Source organism: Corvus kubaryi, unplaced genomic scaffold, assembly GCF_017639235.1.
Source record: "Corvus kubaryi isolate FWS band 111438036 unplaced genomic scaffold, C.kubaryi_AGA036_p1.0 37357, whole genome shotgun sequence".
Classification (NCBI taxonomy): domain Eukaryota; kingdom Metazoa; phylum Chordata; class Aves; order Passeriformes; family Corvidae; genus Corvus; species Corvus kubaryi.
In genome coordinates this window covers 4,954,748-4,971,803 of record NW_024581117.1, presented here as the reverse complement: position 1 = coordinate 4,971,803, position 17,056 = coordinate 4,954,748, and the positions used below count along the sequence as shown (strand labels likewise).

Genomic DNA, 17,056 nt, shown 5'->3' with positions numbered 1-17,056 from the left:
TAAATGAATGTTTAGTAAGACTCCAATTCAAACACAGTCTAATGTTACAACAAACAACCACATTTTTTCAACATTATTATTGCAGGTAGGATTAAATTTGATCATTACTGTACAAACCGCAGTCATCATAAAATACATAAAAACTACATTTGCATCAGTTACCTGGTGGCCAGTCCAGCAAAATATTCAGAGCCGGGCTTTGAAGAGCTCTCAGTATTCCAAAAGCCCTGCTCAAGGAGTGCGCAGAGAAATAGTCCCCACCACACACCTTTCTGTGTATCCTTTTATACCCTTCTTGTTACTGCGTGGAATTTGGATGCTCATGGACAGAATTCTCTTGCCATTTCCATGGCTGCTGCACATGCACTTTGAAAGAGCTCCAAGCGCATGGACCAGTTTTGGCTGGGTTTATAGTTTCTTTTCTTCTTTTGAGGTTATTCTGACTTTTAAAACTCCTGTCATGTGATTTGAATTTTACATCATTTGTCTGCAGTGGTAGTTGTCTAACTTCAAATGTGTTTAAAGCACTTTTCCAGCCAGGAATGATCCTTGAAATTGAGGTCTATATGAGGAATCATATTTTACACCATGTCTAATTTGCATGAATCAAGGTAAAGTCCAGCAAAATAAAACTTCTGCTTTGCACAATTATGTAAGGTTCCTAGTCCATTTTGTGAATAAAATAAGTATTACAGGAAAAACGTGTGTGATATACAACATGTATTTCAAGTTTCTTCGTCTTTTCAGCGTCTAATCTGTATCCAAAGTCTGTTATTAAAGTAATTAGCACCATCATTTTTTAATAATAATAATATGCAACAATATTCAGTTTCTGATACAGCTCTCTTTATAGCTTCTGGGTTTTGTCATTAATTCTTTTCCAAATTACTGTAAGGACTGTTGCTTTTTATTGGTCTGGCTCTTTTAATTATGTAAAAGCTAGTATGGACAGGATTAGAAGTTGCAATTATCTTTGTTGTTGAACTTCCTTGCACATGGGAGGCTCTGTGGTGTTAAGAGCTAAGTATGCTTGTAAGTGATTGCAAAATGGAGGCTTGGCTACCAGGGAAGAGATGTGGACTAGCTACATGGAAAAAATACACCAGAGATGCTGACAAAGCATACTTCAAAAGCCTTCAATAGTAACTGCTTAGAAGGAGTAATCTTATTACTTCCTTGTAGAAGCAGCATTTTAAGATACATTTTCTCCCTGCACTTTCCAGAGCTAGCAAGTGGCTCCATCTTACTAATGCTTTGAGTGCTTCCAAAATTATTGGCTCTACATCAGTGCATACTGTTGGCATTGTAAGTGATGTTGAAATATAGACTGCATAACTTTTACATTGTGGGTCTTATGAGACAGATACAAGATGAGAAGATAAAACAATAAATCTGTTGCAAAACCTGTACTTCCAGTGGAGGCCAGAATCTTTTAAAGTAACAAACAGAATACTCCTGGAGAAGCAATTTTTATTCTAACATGGACTGGAATAGAAACAGTATACCTCTCCTAGATGTTCTCTTCAGCTATGCCTGATTTCTTTTTGGAGACTAAACAAAAGAAAAGAGTCTTTCTGTAACTCTGTGGTCTTCTTTATCTTCAGTCTGTCCCTGCAGTAACACTCAAATTACTCCAGACTGCACGTGACTGTGTCCTGCAAGCAGTAGCTGTGTACTACTTCTGCCAGCAGCCTTCCACACCCAGGCAGAAAAATCCATGTATTGTCCTGACTGTGCTCCAAGTGTCAGAAATTACCCCTTGCCTCTCACTGTCACTTTTGAATCACTCCTGCAGCTCTACTTGTTTCTCTGGATTGAAACTACTGTAATGTTCACATTTTTTTACACTCTCAACCTGGCAGATAAAAAAAAGGTTATTTTATGAACTCAAGGTTTCAGACAACCTTTGCTTTGTTGAAAAGTTCTCTGGATTATTTAGGGTAATCCACTGATTTTGATCACATCCCATGATGAAATTTTTATGTGGTAAAACATAATTTCAATTCTTATACACAATTAAATTTGGTAAGACTCTTGCGCAAATCTGGAGTTGGTATTGTTACATTGATAGAATAAAGTCCATAGAACTTTATTCAAAACCTAAGGAACAACCACGTAAAAACCCAACTAATTTTCCGTTTCTTACCTACATTAATTTTACTGAAAGTCAATCAGCTGGCCATTAGTATAAGCATATCATAGTATTTCCTTTGCTGTTGTTAGGAAAATTTAAATCGTTTAACAATAACTTCTGTGTTTAGAGCTATGTGTATTTAAACTTTAGATAATTTTTTTCTTAGGCTTCCTTGTATGGAAATTCGTGAACTAAAACATGTTCAGGTTGTAGTATGGTATGAAGTATTGCATTCCTCTTTTGCCTGTAACTAGGCTCAGATGATTTTGTCATTCCTTCAGCTTGGCAATCAAACTGAGAACATACTTGTGTCACTTACAAGCAACAAAGAAAAGCCACTCTCATTCCCTCTTACCTATTTTTTTTTGTTTGTTTGTTTGTGTTCGTACTGCAAACTGGAAAAATAAGAAGAGTTATTTACAACACCCCTTCTTTATTTCATGAACACCATACCCTAAAGCTCTGAGCTTCAGTATAAAAAAAATGGGATGAGGTAATATATCCAAATACTTAATGTGATTTTTAAAACATTTAACAGCTTTAATTTGATTTACTGATCCCAAATGTCTCAACGTTTGACTCATTTATCAAATTGATTATTTTTTTTTCAGTACTGACAAATCCTGTCGGGTGCAGAAAGCCCTTAGGCACTAAATTCTCCTCAAAAAGGACTTCAGACAATGTATTGACTGATTTTGCATAGCATAAAACAAATTCTGAAAACTGTTGGCAAAGTTTCAATCAACACAGCTGCAATTAGATGATTATTCACTTCACAATGAGGACTAAGTGTGACCAACAGAACACTGCAGTACAGCTTATTTCAGCTACTCTCCTCAGAGTGAACACATTGTATTAACACTCTCTGCCTTGTACTTACTATCAATGCGTATTCAGGATTTGATTTGAACCCCTAAATGACTCCATAAATTTGGGCCTTGAATGCTTGAAAAAGAGTCTTACTCCCCTTAAGATTCAGGAAGCTGAGATCACTCAATGTATCTGAGCCCTCTCCTTTATTAGAAGCAGATGTCCATGATGATGGATATTCCTGGTAAGCTTTAAGAGGCCTGTGCAGTTTTACAGTAGTTCACCATTACATTGTCATAAGATTCCATTAGGAATTACCATGGGAATGGTTTTTTCTACTTTGAATTTGGCAATATTCTGAATACAAAGACATTTCCTAGTATCCATGGGAAGGAGATAGATAAAGTAAAGGCAAACAGAAATAACTCCAGGAAAGTGAAATTCTCTCATTCATATTTCATTTTACCCTTCTCTAAAATTAGGCAGCTAATTTAAGTAGAAAATGAAGCTTTACTGAATTCCATAAATTCAATATTAGTCAATTAGTCAGACCAGAAAGGCTCAGAAAGACACTGAAAATACTCCTAATAGCCATAAAATATACCAAAAGCCATTTTTAAAAGTATTTAAAGATATAGTGTCTGGAAAATTCTTTAGGGGCTGAGAAGTACTTGATGGGTTTTCTGGTAGATATTCTTGAGGTTTTTGGCTTTTAATTCTAGAATGCTCATCCTTCGTCATTATATTTTAATTTAACCTATTAATAAATATAATAAATAAAACATCAGAAGATGTTTACATTCCATTGTCTCCTTTTTCAGCTATGTGAATGTACTCTGGAATTCATGAAACCATAGAAGATTTTTTATGTAACCACATCAGAGATTCAGAATCAAGTTCTACATTCTGACAACATTAGAAATGAAAATAAATTTAAATTATAGGAAGAAGGTAGCCATGCCACCTCCAGAAAATGATCTTCAAAGAAGAAGCATCAGGACAAATTTCCTAAGATGTACATACATCATTAAATGATGAAGACTAATAAGAAACTCTTCCATATTATTAAAGAAATAATAAGTGTAAAAATATTTAATAGTCCTGTGACTAGAACAGACTGAAAGGGAAATCCTCACTCAACTCACATGAAAAGGATCCACATATTTTATTGGATCTACAACATAATTAAGGACATCTTAAGTGCTTAACTGAAGCATACACCATCTGATGCTGTTAAGTCAACCATTTGGCTGAGTTTTATCCAGTCATCTCTCCAGTTGACTACTAACATGAATTATATCTGCACAAATCATATGAGCCACACAAGCAGGAAGTCTGAATGTAATTGCCTTCTTCACATTGCCTATAGGCTCTTGTGTTTGTACAATTCAATCAGCTTTCTCCAAATCTTTTTCTCCTCCCTGGAGCAGCATCTGCAGAGCGGACTGCTGCCGGTACAGTGCATGCAAACTCTGCCAGCACATGCTCATGTTTCGTTATCCTGGGTTTGAGTAAAAGAGAACTCCTGGCAAGACTTCCTGCACAAACAAGGACATAAAACAGCTATCAGATAACATCACACCAGTCTAACATGGCTCTTCTTCAAAATGTGAGGGTATGAATTGTGAAAAAGAAAGTACCAAATAGAGAAGCTTGTTTAAGCTGGTTACAACAAAAGCCATTGGGTGTGCACTGTAGGCAGGCTAGTCAGTTGCTCTTCCAGTTGGCAAAATCTCGGGAATTGTTGTGACAGAGAAATTAAAAGTCCTAATTCTGGGAATGGGATTAGCAACTCTGATGTGTCCAGGGTCAAAGCGACCACTAGTATTTTTGAGCCTGTTATTTTGGATCTCCCAAGAACTCTCATCCAAATGAAGCATTTTTTCCCTGTCTCACAATTAATAAGCCAACAAATGGAAAAGATGCATGCAAATTCAATTACTTTAGCACAATAATACAGCTATTACAGCAAAATATCTGTCCAGTCACAGGGCACCTTGAAGAAATCACTTTAGTCTGTTAGTAATCTGAGAACTGGCCTGTTTCAGTAATAGCCTAATAACTTTGAAGGTTCTGGGCTTTGTTAAGAATTTCTTAATAGGTATATGAAATACAGGCAGTTCCAGATGGCAATTAAATGGTAAGAGACAGACAACAATTTAAATAAATAAATAAATAAATAAATAGATGACACATATATAATTCATAATGTTATTTGAAGTGCCATGCAAAGGGACTAAAATTTCATGCAGACTGGGGTACTTAATGTACTTTCTGAGAATTTATTCCAAGGTTTGATTGACGTAAAAAATATGAAGCGGGCACACATCATGCCCTCCTGAAGCCACCGGGTGGAGCAGCTCTCACAGGCGCAGCTGATGCTTCTCCGTTGCACAGGAAAACTTCAGCGCTGGTCGGCAGCATCACCGCATTTGATCCTTGCAGAGCTTTAAAAATGTTGCTAGGTCAGATATATGTAGATAATAATAGCAAGAATACTTGGTATCTAAGAGCATTTCCACAATTTTCCACAATCCTGCCCCTCTTCTCAGCCCTGGCGAAGCCATATCTGGAGTGCCATGTCCAGTTCTAGGCTTCACAGAGCAAAACAGACATGGAGCTCCTGGAGCAGATCCAGCAAAGGGCTACAAAGATGACTGAGGGACTAGATAATCTCTCTTATGGCGAAAGGCTGAGGGAGCTGGGCCTGTTCAGCCTCGAGAGGAGACAACTGAGAGGGGATCTCATCAATGCCTATCAGTATCTGAAGGGAGGGTGTCAGAGGGTGGAGCCAGGCTCTGCTCGGTGATGCCGAGCAATAGGACAAGAGGCAATGGGTAGAAACTGAAACAAAGGAAGTTCCACTCGATCATCAGGAAGCACTTCCTTACTGTGAAGGTGACCGAGCGCTGGAGCAGGCTGCCCAGAGAGGTTTTGGAGTCTCCCTCACCGGAGATACTCAAAACCTGCCTGGGCAGAATCCTAACGTGCTCTAGGGGGTCCTGCTTGAGCCGGTGTATTGGACTAGATGACCCCATCGGTGGTCCTTCCCAGGCTTACCCACCCAGTAATTCAGTGATTTAAAAGTATGACCGGAACAATGCTTTAAGAAATACTAAAACGAAGTTAGCCCCGGCATGGCTGATGCCTTAATTAAATTTTAAAGGCAGGCCTTTATCACCAAAGGGTAGTACAGACTTCAACGAGCATCAATGCAGACCTCAACACGCACTGCAGAAATTACTGCGTGTGTTGCTGAGGCTGCAAATGGCGAATACCGTGCTAGGACCCGGTGGGAGAGAAACGCCCGACCAGACTGAAAAGCCTGAGACAAAGAGGGTTTGGGAGAAGATCAGGTAACTTCAGCACGAGGACCGACTGCGGGGAAAAGGAGCGAGAGATAGGACACGGGTGTCCCGGGTTCCCATAGACGGGGAGCGGATGACGGCAGCGTCGGGGCAGGAGGAGGCGCTTTGGCCGCTTCCCGCACGGCGGCGCTGGGGCCGGAGCGGGCTCGCACCCGCCTCCCGCGGCCGGGGCCGAGGGCGGGCCGGGGCGGCGGCGCAGGAGGGCAGAGGGGCAGAAGGGCAGCGGCAGAGCGCGCCGGGCCGCCATGGTGCTGCTGGTGGTGATGGGCGTCAGCGGCTCAGGGAAGTAGGTAGCGGGCGGGGGGCGGAGCAGCGGCGGCGCTGCGGCGGTGCCCGGGCGGGGCTCGGCGGTGCCGGAGCCCGGCGGTGCGGGTGCGGTGCGGGTGGGGATGCGGTGGGGTGCGGGTGCGTAACCGGCCCTTTGTGCTTCCCCGCAGGACCACGGTCGGGTCGCGGCTCGCAGCTAAGGTAGGAGCGTGTGGGGGCCGCCGCCTCGGAGGCGTGCCGGGGCGGGCAGGCACCTCCTTGCGCCGGGCCGACGGCCTTCGACCGGGCTGCTGGTCTCCCGAGCCGGGTTTGCCTGGCGCAGTGTCGCCTGCACCGACTTCGGCTCAGTGCCGTGATGCAACAGCTGTTGTTGTTATCAAGCTGCCCTAGTACTGTTTTGCTAATCATTATGGCATAAACGGTGATTCATACTGTGGTGCAAGAAGCCTGTAATTTCTTAGGTGTCGCCTTTGTGAATTCTGAAATCATTGTTACGTCACCTGATCTAGCTGAACGATCCATAATTAATTTATTTTTTTCTTAGTTGGGATGGAAATTCTACGATGCAGATGATTATCATCCTCTAGAGAATAGAAAGAAAATGGCAGAAGGGATACCACTCACTGATGAGGTACCTTGAATAAGCCCTGAAAGAATTGTTGTGCACACATTTATCTCTGTAACTTCATGCAGCTCTTGTTAAAGTAGATTGTGGTTTATTGCGTAGACTAGTTTGACTGTAAACATAGGTCTGCATTTGGCAAGGTGAGGGAGGCTTCTTGTGTCAAAAAAGGCTCTGCGTATAAAAGTAGTTTATTGGATGCTTGGCAGTTCACAAGGGGTATGCTGTGGTTTCAGGATTTGTGAGAAATCTCCCCCTCTACACTCCACACACAGAGTTGCAGTTTTGGATTAGAATCATAGAATTTTAGAATATCCTGAGTTGGAAAGGACCCACAAGAACCACAGAATCCATCACATGGCCCTGCACAAGAAAACTCAAACAATTTGTTACCCTTCTCTCAAATCACTTTTCATCATTTATCACCGCACCTGGTTAACCTGGGAGGTCCCAGATGACTGGAGGTTGGCCAATGTGATGCCCATCTACAGGAAGGGATTGGAAAGAGGATCCAGGGAGCTGCAGGCCTGTAAATCTGGCTTCAGTGTCACGGAAGGTTATGGAACAGATTGAGTACCATCACATGGCATATGCAGGACAACCAGGGCATCAGGCCCAACCAGCAGGGGTTTGGGAAAGGCAGGTCCTGCTTGCACAACCTGACCTCCTTCTACATTCAGGTGAACTACCTAATGGATGAGGGCAAGGCTGTGGATGTCGTCTTCCTGGACTTTAGTAAAGCCTTTGATGCCATTTCCCAAAGCATCCTCCTTGAGAAACTGGCTTCCCATGTCTAGGATGAGTGCACTGTTCACTGTGTGGATGGTCAGGCCCAGAGGGTGTTGGTGAATGGAGCAACAGTTGATTTTTGGTCACTGGTATATTCCCCAGGGATCAGCGTCACAGCCAATCCTGGTTAACATCTTTATTGATGATATGGAGGGGATTGACTGCTTTCAGTAAGTCTGTAGGTGACACCAGTTTGGATGGAAGTGTTGATATGCTGTAGGGTGGGACGGCTCTGCAGAGGGATCTGGACAGGCTGGATCAATGGGCTGAGGCCAATCACATAAATTTCAACAAGGTGGAATGTCAGGTCCTGTCCTTGGGTCACAACAGCCCCAGGCAGGACTACAGGCTTGGGGCAGAAAAGCTGAAAGCTGCCCATCAGAAAAGGGCATGGGAGTGCTGGTTGGCAGCAGCTGAACATGAACCAGCACAAGCTCAGATGGCCAAGAAAGCCGATGGCATCCTAGCCTGTATCAGCAGTAGTGTGGCCAGCAAGACCAGGACATTGTCCCTCTGTAGTCAGCACTGGTGAGGCTGCACCTCGAATGCTGGGCTCAGTGCTGGGCCCCTTAATTCAGGAGGGACACTGAGGTGCTGGAGCATGTCCAGAGAGGGGCAACAAGGCTGTTGAAGCGTCTGGAACACAAGTCTGTGAGGAGTGGCTGAGGGAGTTGGGGGTGTTTTTACCCTGGAGAAAAGGAGGCTCAGGGGAGACCTTATCAGTCTCTACAATTACCAGAAAGGAGGTTGTGCTGAGATGGGAGTCAGCCTCTTCTCCCAGGTAACAAGGATTAGGACAAGGGAAAATGGTCTCAGGTTGTGCCAGGGGAGGTTCAAGTTGGATGTTAGGAAAAGTTTCATCACTGAAAGAGTGGCTAAGCTTTGGAACTGGCTGCTCAGAAAAGTGGTGGAGTCACCATCTCTAGAAGTATTAAAAAAAACCCAAGTAGACACTTAATGCTATGGTTTAACTATCATGGTGGTATTCACTCAAAAGTTGGACTTGATGACCTTGAAGGTCTTTTCCAAGCCCAGTGATTCTATGATTCTGAATTGCAGCATGTGCCTGAGAGTGCTGCCCAAACAACTTTGGAACTCTGTCAGGCTGGTGCTGTGACCACTTCCCTCAGGAGCCTGTTCCAGTGCCCAGCCACCCTCTGGGTGAAGAACCTTTTTCTAATACCCAACCTAAACCTCCCCTGACACAACTTCAGGCCTTTTCCTTGGGTTCTGTCACTGGTCACCGCAGAGAAGAGATCAGTGTCTGCTCCTCCTCCTTCCCTTATGAGGAAGTTGTAACTGCAGCGACGTCTGTCCTCAGTCTCCTGCAGTCTGAACAGAACAAGTGACCTCAGCCACTCCTCATAGGCCTTCCCCTCAAGGTCCCTCAGCATCCTCATTGGCTTCCTTTGGATGCGCTCCAATATATTTATATTCTTATATTGTGGTGCCCAAAACTGCATATGGCACTCGAGGTGAGGCTGCCCCAGTGCAGAGCGGAGCAGGACAATCCCATGGACTGGCAATGCTTGAAGTACTAATAGCTTAATGGTACAGCTTGAAAAAAAGGATTTTTCCATTTGCCATCAATTAGGACAGTGGGTTTACAGTTAAAGCCACTTTTCCTGTAAAGAACCAGGAAGAATTTAAAAAGTTCATGTCTACTGCTTCTAGAGAAATATGCACTTATAAATGTAGATAAAGACTTTTAAATGAAGAATATAAACTAAACAATGCTGGTGAACAGATGTAATCAATCTAAAAACATACCAAGCTTAGAAACAGGGCAAGAGGCAGTAACGAGATCTTTTGAAAAAGACTTTAAGGATTTAGCTGTAATAGAAAAATCTTGCAAAGCTCCTACTTTTTTTTCTTCTTTTTTTTGCAAGGCTTCCACTTTTTCTTTTTAGTCCTTCAAATATTTTGGGACAAGTCCTTAGCTAGTTTAGATTGAAAAAAATATTCTAGATTCTGGTTAAAAACTTGTATCTTTCACTAGTGGTTGGAAGCCTGTATGTTGTCTGTAGCAGCATTGTACACTTGAAAGACTAAATCACTGGTGCATGGTGCTCAGCAAGAGGAAAGCATCTCTTCTGAAAAATGAGAGGTGCAAAATTGTGAGGGCCTTCTTGAATACCAAGGGTAATATATTCTGTAATGACAGTAACAATAAATTGTTGCATTTATTTGTCCATGTTATAATTTGTTGTGCTCACCCAGCAGTAACAGCACTGAAAGATTAAATGGGAGCAGTTGTTTAGTGCTCATTAGGCATGACAAAAGTTTGCAGCAGCTTAAAATTTCAGATTAAATAAGCATCTGATTAATCGCTCACATTGTGTTTGCCTAAGTAATGGGCAAAAGTTTTGAGAAATTGTGGCTATGGTTACATTTATTTGTGATTGCTACTGACATAATTACTGCAGATAACTAATTTAGATCTGTCTGTTCCTGAAACCTTCAACTTGGATCCAAAACAGGGATGGAGGGGTGTGTATGACACTATATAAGGGAGAAGAATTAATAACTCAAGCTGTACATTTGAATAGTGTAATAGAAGCGAGATAAGCTAACTGTGCTTCAGAGGTTTACAAGGTGCATGCTACATCTGCATACATATTACTTCCTTCATATACTTGTAGGTACGTGTAATATAAAAAGTACTATTCCACTAAAAGCATCTTATTCATAATAAGACTAGCACTTCTTAGTAGCCTTCAGGCAGTGGTTGCAAATCTATAGAGGAAGAAAGAGATTCAAAACTGAACTTGCTGTACAGTTTAATGCTAATTTTTACCTCTAGTTAAATACCTGAGATGCTAGAAGCAATAGTTTCAAATTAATTTCTAAAGAATTTTTAACTAACTTGTTTTATTTCTAGGACAGGATTCCTTGGCTTTGTGCATTGCATGACATACTAAGGAGGTAAGAGAATATGGAGTTTTAAAAATTTTTAGCTGAAGACAGAAGTACCAAAAGTATTTTTCCCTGTTGCATTGCAAAGTAGAAAAGTATGTGGTAGTGTAAAGAAATACTGCAAGTAGTAAAGTCATTCTATTTTTACTAATCTAAACTGTCATAATAATTGCTGATGGTGAGCTAATCCCTGAGAAATAAAGTGGGAATTTGTTGCAATGATGGTTGTTTTTCTACTATCTGTGTAAAAATAATTTCAAGGATCCAGTTTATTAATAAACCTGACATTAGCTACTTACAAAGAACGTAACCACAAAATACACCAGTAGTAACAGTAGGATAAAATACTGTTATTTTGAATAAGATACAGTGCCAAGTTCGTTTGACACAGTTTGAGTTTGCTTGAGTGTACTCTGCTAATTTGCAGATGACCCCAAAATGGGAGGACTAACTGATGGAGAGGTACCTTGAAAGGCTGTAGAAGCAGATTGGTAGGAACCTTTTAGAAAGTGCAAAATCCTGCCCCTGGGAAGGAACAACCCCAAGCACTAGTATGGACACTGAGGGGCACTCAGCTAGAAAGCAGCAGCAAAGAGCCTGAGGGAGCTGTGGTGGACAACCCAAGCTGGACATATGCCAGCAATGTGCTCTTCTGGCAAGGCGGGCCAGCAAAATCCTGGGCTATATTAGACCAAGTATTGCCAGCAGGTCAAAGGAGGTGATCCTTCCCCTCTCCTTTTGCACTGGTGAGCCACACCTCAGGTGCTGTGTCAGTTCTGGGCTCCTCATTATGAGAGGCATGGACATACTAGAGAGCATACAACAATGATGAAGGGACTGGAGCATGTTCCAAATGAGGAAAAAGGTTGGGAGGGAAGGGACTGTTCAGCCAGGCTTTACACTTGCTTGTGCACATTAGGTGAGCATACCTCATTGGAGCACAGGTTAATTCATTGAGAAATTTGACTGGATTATCTGCTGGATCCATTGCTTTATGTTATGTGATAGCTCAATGCCACTGCCCAGCTCTGGAAACTTTATAAAACTATACTTTAAAAGAGCCTAATGCCAATGTTTAATTATCAGTACTTATTAGTAGCTGAGGCTGTCACTGACCTACCTAGGTGGTAATGATAGGTATTAAAAGTTCTTACTTCCCTTTGAACCAAAGTCTGATGACCATAGTAGGATTTTTATCATTGAATAGGTTTATATAGATAGGTTTATACCTGATTTTAATTTTATTACAGAATATATTTCCTTAGGCAGGAATTTTACTTACTCTTCATAGAGACAACTAATTCTGGATTTGCTTTTTGGTGGAACAAGCACACCCAAAGTTAAATGCTTTATTTTAAGAAAGCTTGTCAGCAGAAAATACATGTGCAAAGCATTCGCTGACCTGCAATCTCTTGTTTAATCTGAAGTAAGCATAAATGCAGTGCTGCCAATGAGTTTCAGGAAACAAAATATTACAGTTAAATCTGAGACAGTGACAACAGGTATTGAAAATATGGAGTATTTAAGAACAGTGGTCTGTACTGTTTATCAGCCACTTACCTTTAGAGAGAATAGTATAGTAATTTTATAGATAATGGATAGGTGTTTCTATGGATATTTAGTTCCTGTTCTCAGCAATTAAGGAAATGATCTTGACACTTCCTTGTGCTAGAATTGAATTTAATTTAGGAAAGAATGGTGGCTAGTATACAAGGTCCCTAAGACTGAGATTTTACCAGGAGGTTAGCTAGCCTGACCTCACTTTCAAATCATATCTTTACCTGGATTAGAAATTTGGTTTCAAACTCCTGTCAAAATTACTCAAACACCACTGTCAAAATGCCACTACTCCCATGGCTGTCGTTCTTGAGGAGCTAGGGCTTGTCTACCTTGTTCAGCAGAAGTAACAAGCCATTTTTGTTATACCACATGTAAATATGTAAAGACTTTTGCTTTTTTTTTCTTTTTCATAGAGAAGATGCATCTAGACAAGATACAATTCTGGCCTGTTCTGCACTGAAGAAGATGTACAGGCGTGTGTTAATTAGTGGAGCATCTGCAACTGAAAGCAACCAGCCACAGCAACCAGGAGAAAACCCAGCACTGAAGATCCTCTTTGTTCATTTGGATGGACCTAAGGACATCATTGCTGGCCGCCTGGAGAAGCGGAGAGGTCATTTTATGCCACCTGAACTTCTCAAGTCTCAGTTTGATACTCTGGAGCCACCTAGTGCACCAGAAAACTTCATTACTTTCAGTGTAGAAAAATCTCTCCCTGAAATAGTGCTAGAGATTGAGAGTGCCATTCTTCGGGGTGAGGTTTTGCTGGAGTGATTTTCTGAATGACACATATAGAAATTCCCCGAAGGATATCAAGGCTATGAGACAGGATTTTAATTATTAAATTGATTAATTGATTATTAAATCAAACCAACTTATTTTTAAGAGCTGGTTTACTACTCTGTTTTTTTTATCATGGCTCTGTAAAAGACATATAAGATGTAATTTGCAAAAACTGTTAACTTTTTAAACCCTTCACTCTATGAAGTTAAAATTCTCATTTTAGTAAGAGCCTGCTTTTGAAAATCCTGCCAAGGGTCACACAGAATAATTTATTTTCTTAATTTTAATAGGTACCCTGTCCAACACTGAGATGGGCACGTCTGCTACTACAAGGTTAAATAATTTACAGCTTTGTTAAAAACAATATCATTTTTCTAGAAGAGGCAGAAATATACATGATGAAGTTCCGTATCTGACACTACCCCATCTCACTGCCAGATTGTCGTCAAGTTCTGTGTTTGTGTCCTTGTTGACCTCATCAGAACACTGATGACTTCATAAGAACTTTTCTGAACTCTTACTGTATGCATTGACCACCAAGCTCAAAAATGTGTGAAAAGAAAGGTAGTGGTGGTGATGGAATATACAAAACTTGATTGAATGGAAAGTTTTAGAAATAAAGCATCATTCTGGCTCTGAACTTAGAGCTTTCATGTACAAAGCGTACACATTGTGTTCAAATGTGAGTCAACCAGTGATTTAAGGTACTGAATGCAAGGTTGATAGACATTTCCTTCTTTTTGAAGGCTTACTCGTTTGCAGTTGGATATTCTCCTTCGCTTCCCATTGCTGGTGGGCACCTCAGTGCATGTCTATACAACTGCTTTAAAGCTTTGGCTCAAACTATTCCTAATACATATTTTTCTCATCTTTTTTGATGAAGTTGAGAAGAAAATTCCAAATATCCAATCAGTCATCCAGCTCACAGAATTTGAGGATAAAGTCCTTTTTTACTGCCAAGGTGTTTTTCAAAAAGTACTTCATGTCATGTTACACAGACATGCCTTTTCAGCTTAATGGTATGAAAACTTCAGATAGTTTCTGTAAGAAAGATTTGAGTCTTGTCTGAATGGAGACACCTCCATGTGCTGTCCTACATGGATTATTTTTAGTGTGTTATGCAATTATTTTTTATTCCTGGGATGATGGATGAACTCCTGTAGAAGAACACCTCATGTTTGTAAGCATCTTTAAGGTAATTTCTACCCGGGTAAGAAGTTGAAAAACATTAGTCATGGTTCTCACTATGTATGAAAATAGTAAGGGCTTTATGGTTTACTAGACAAACTACTGTGCTTAAATTAGTGCAATAAATAGGCATTAGCTTACTGAAAGCAGCAATTTTTAGACACAGAGTGGAGATTTTAGGCATTAACCTACCCAAAAGTGGTCTTTTCCTGTTTATTTGTGATGTGAAGGGAGAATGGCAGGCAGTTACCAGTTTTAGTCTGCTGCTGTACAATACAGGGTTCTCTCACCTCAGAGCCTGTTTGTTCCAAGAGCCAGGGTGCAAGTTTAAGACACAGAGGCAAAGTTAACTGCAAGAGACAGGGATGTCTGTCTGCTTCTTAACACCCCCAAATTTCAGAGACCCCTTCAGACCAAGTGACCTGTACAAATTCAGTAGCTATGAAAATCATAGAGACAGCACCCTATTGTGGCACCTCTGCTGTTAATGAGGTCTTCATCTTTTCCAATACACCATTTTACAAACAGTTGACTAATGTACCCATTATTAAATACAGATTTATGCTTACTTCTTTCACACACAATAAAGTCAGACCAAGACACTCTACAGCAGTTGCATCCTGTCACACACAGGATCAGACCTTTAAATAATTTAAAGGGACATTTTAAAGTGTGAGTTCTGAGAAGGCCAGACTTGATTTTCAGATCTGCTTGTCAGCATTTATAGGATGCTCACAAAGTGGCTTCACCAACAGAAAATTGTACTCAACAGTTAAAAAACATTCTCTTTTAGAAAATTTTATGTAAGCAGCTTGGGTTTTGGAAGGTTTCTAAACAAAGTAGCATGTTCATACTTACAGGCAGTTCATGCTTCTTCAAATTAGGGCAGGGTATTTCTCACTCTTTGCTTCTATGTTGGGAGTATTTCCTTACCCTTTTAATATATTTGCATTTTGCTTTTACTTAAAAGATACTGCGAAGAAGGTTGTTGTCAACTTAATCAGTCATCTGTTACGTGCTATTCCAAAAGACAAAGCATTACTTCTGTTCACTTATATCCCATGCATGACAAATTAATAGATTAATATGTAAATTATCCAAATACTAAGCACATAAAACTACTGTCAGATTTTAATCAGGCTGTGCATGTGTGCAGTGGAAGAAAAAGGTAGCAGAACAATCCCCGCCCAAACACAGTCCTACAACATTTCATTTACTTCATTTTGGTTTCATTTGGGTTTTTTGTTGAGAGGGTTTGTTCTTCGGTTTTGCTGTTGTTGTTGTTTTTAAACTAACACTACTATTCTAGGGATGTCAAATTCAGGTTTGTTGGGCAGGCTATTAATATTTAGCACAAGTTATCTGGATGCAAGTGCTCTGTGTGTATTTTGAAATATATTTAGCAAATGCAGCAAAAACTGAGGGGGAAACACCTGGAGTTAGAAATTGCTTTCTCTGTCTCTAAGCACAAATTTTCTATGCAAGGTACGTGCACTGTACATCCTCAAGAATTTGTGCTAAGCACAGTTAGTAACATGCTGTGTAAATACTGTACCTACTACAGCATAAGCATTTTTCAATGCTAAAATGAGGAGAAATGAAATGCTATCTATTCCAAACTGCACAAGTTATTTGTACAGGCAAAGGAACAGACTAGCTACTTGCCACCTCAACTGTAAATTGAGATGGTTATTTTTTTTTATTAATAATATTTATTTTATTATGCAGTATATTTGCTTTGTGTGGCCAGGTTGTGGTAGTGGGGGTGAGGGCTACAGGGGTAGCTTCTGTAAGAAGCTGCTGGAAGCTTCCTCCACGCCCTGTAGAACCAGTCTCAGCTGGCTCCAAGATGGATGTGCTGCTGGCAAACACTGGGCCAATCAGAAATGGTGGTAACACTCCTGTGATAACAGATTTATGAAGGGGGGGAAAAAAGTGATTGCGCAGATGTAATGCGGCCAGAGAAGAGAGGGGTAAGAACGTGAGAGGAACAACTCTGTAGGCATCAAGGTCAGTGGAGAAGGAGAGGGAGCTGGTGCTTCACGCACCGGAGCCAAGATTCCCCTGCTGCCCGTGGTGCAGCCCATGGTGAGGCAGCTGTGCCCCTGCAGCCCAAGCACGTCCATGGGGATGCAGAGATCCACCTACAGCACATGGAAGAGACCCAAACTGGAGCAGGTGCTTGCCTGAGAGGAGGCTGTGACCCCGTGGGAAACCTGTGCTGGAGCAGGTCATGGCAGGGATGTGCACACCTGTGCAGAGAGGAGTCCATGTTGGATTAGGTTTCCTGTAGGACCCTGTAGGGGACCCACACTGGAGCAGCCTGTCCTTGGAGGACTGCACCCCATGAACAGTGACCCACATTGCAGCAGTTTGTGGAGAACTGTTGCCCATGAGATGGACTCATGTTGGAGAAGTTCATGGAGAACTGTCTCCCGTGGGAGGGACCCCACACTGGAGCAGGGGAATGACTCCTCTCCCTGAGCAGCAGCAGAAACTTGTGATGAACTGACCATAACCCCATTCGGTGTCTCCCTGCACTGATGCGGGTAGGAGGTAGAGCTGGGAATGCAGGAGGAGTGGGGGGAAGGTGTTTTTAAGGTCTGTTTTTACTTCTCA

The 17,056-nt window shown here is 41.4% G+C and overlaps 1 protein-coding gene across 3 annotated transcripts; it reads left to right on the top strand.

Annotated features, from left to right (window-relative positions):
* Positions 1–6,196: 6,196 nt before the first annotated feature.
* On the top strand, positions 6,197–13,889 carry IDNK (IDNK gluconokinase). 3 transcript variants are annotated; one of them, XM_042033722.1, is made up of 5 exons: positions 6,497–6,598; positions 6,750–6,780; positions 7,124–7,210; positions 10,872–10,915; positions 12,880–13,889. In XM_042033722.1, the coding sequence occupies exons 1-5, from the start codon at positions 6,558–6,560 to the stop codon at positions 13,238–13,240; spliced, it is 564 nt and encodes a 187-aa protein (XP_041889656.1). In that variant the 5' UTR covers positions 6,497–6,557; the 3' UTR covers positions 13,241–13,889. The 3 variants fall into 3 exon arrangements, with proteins under 3 accessions (XP_041889657.1, XP_041889658.1, XP_041889656.1); XM_042033723.1 differs by lacking the exons at positions 6,497–6,598; positions 7,124–7,210 and adding an exon at positions 6,197–6,300; XM_042033724.1 differs by lacking the exon at positions 7,124–7,210 and having other exon boundaries at positions 6,494–6,598.
* The last annotated feature ends 3,167 nt before the right edge of the window (positions 13,890–17,056 follow it).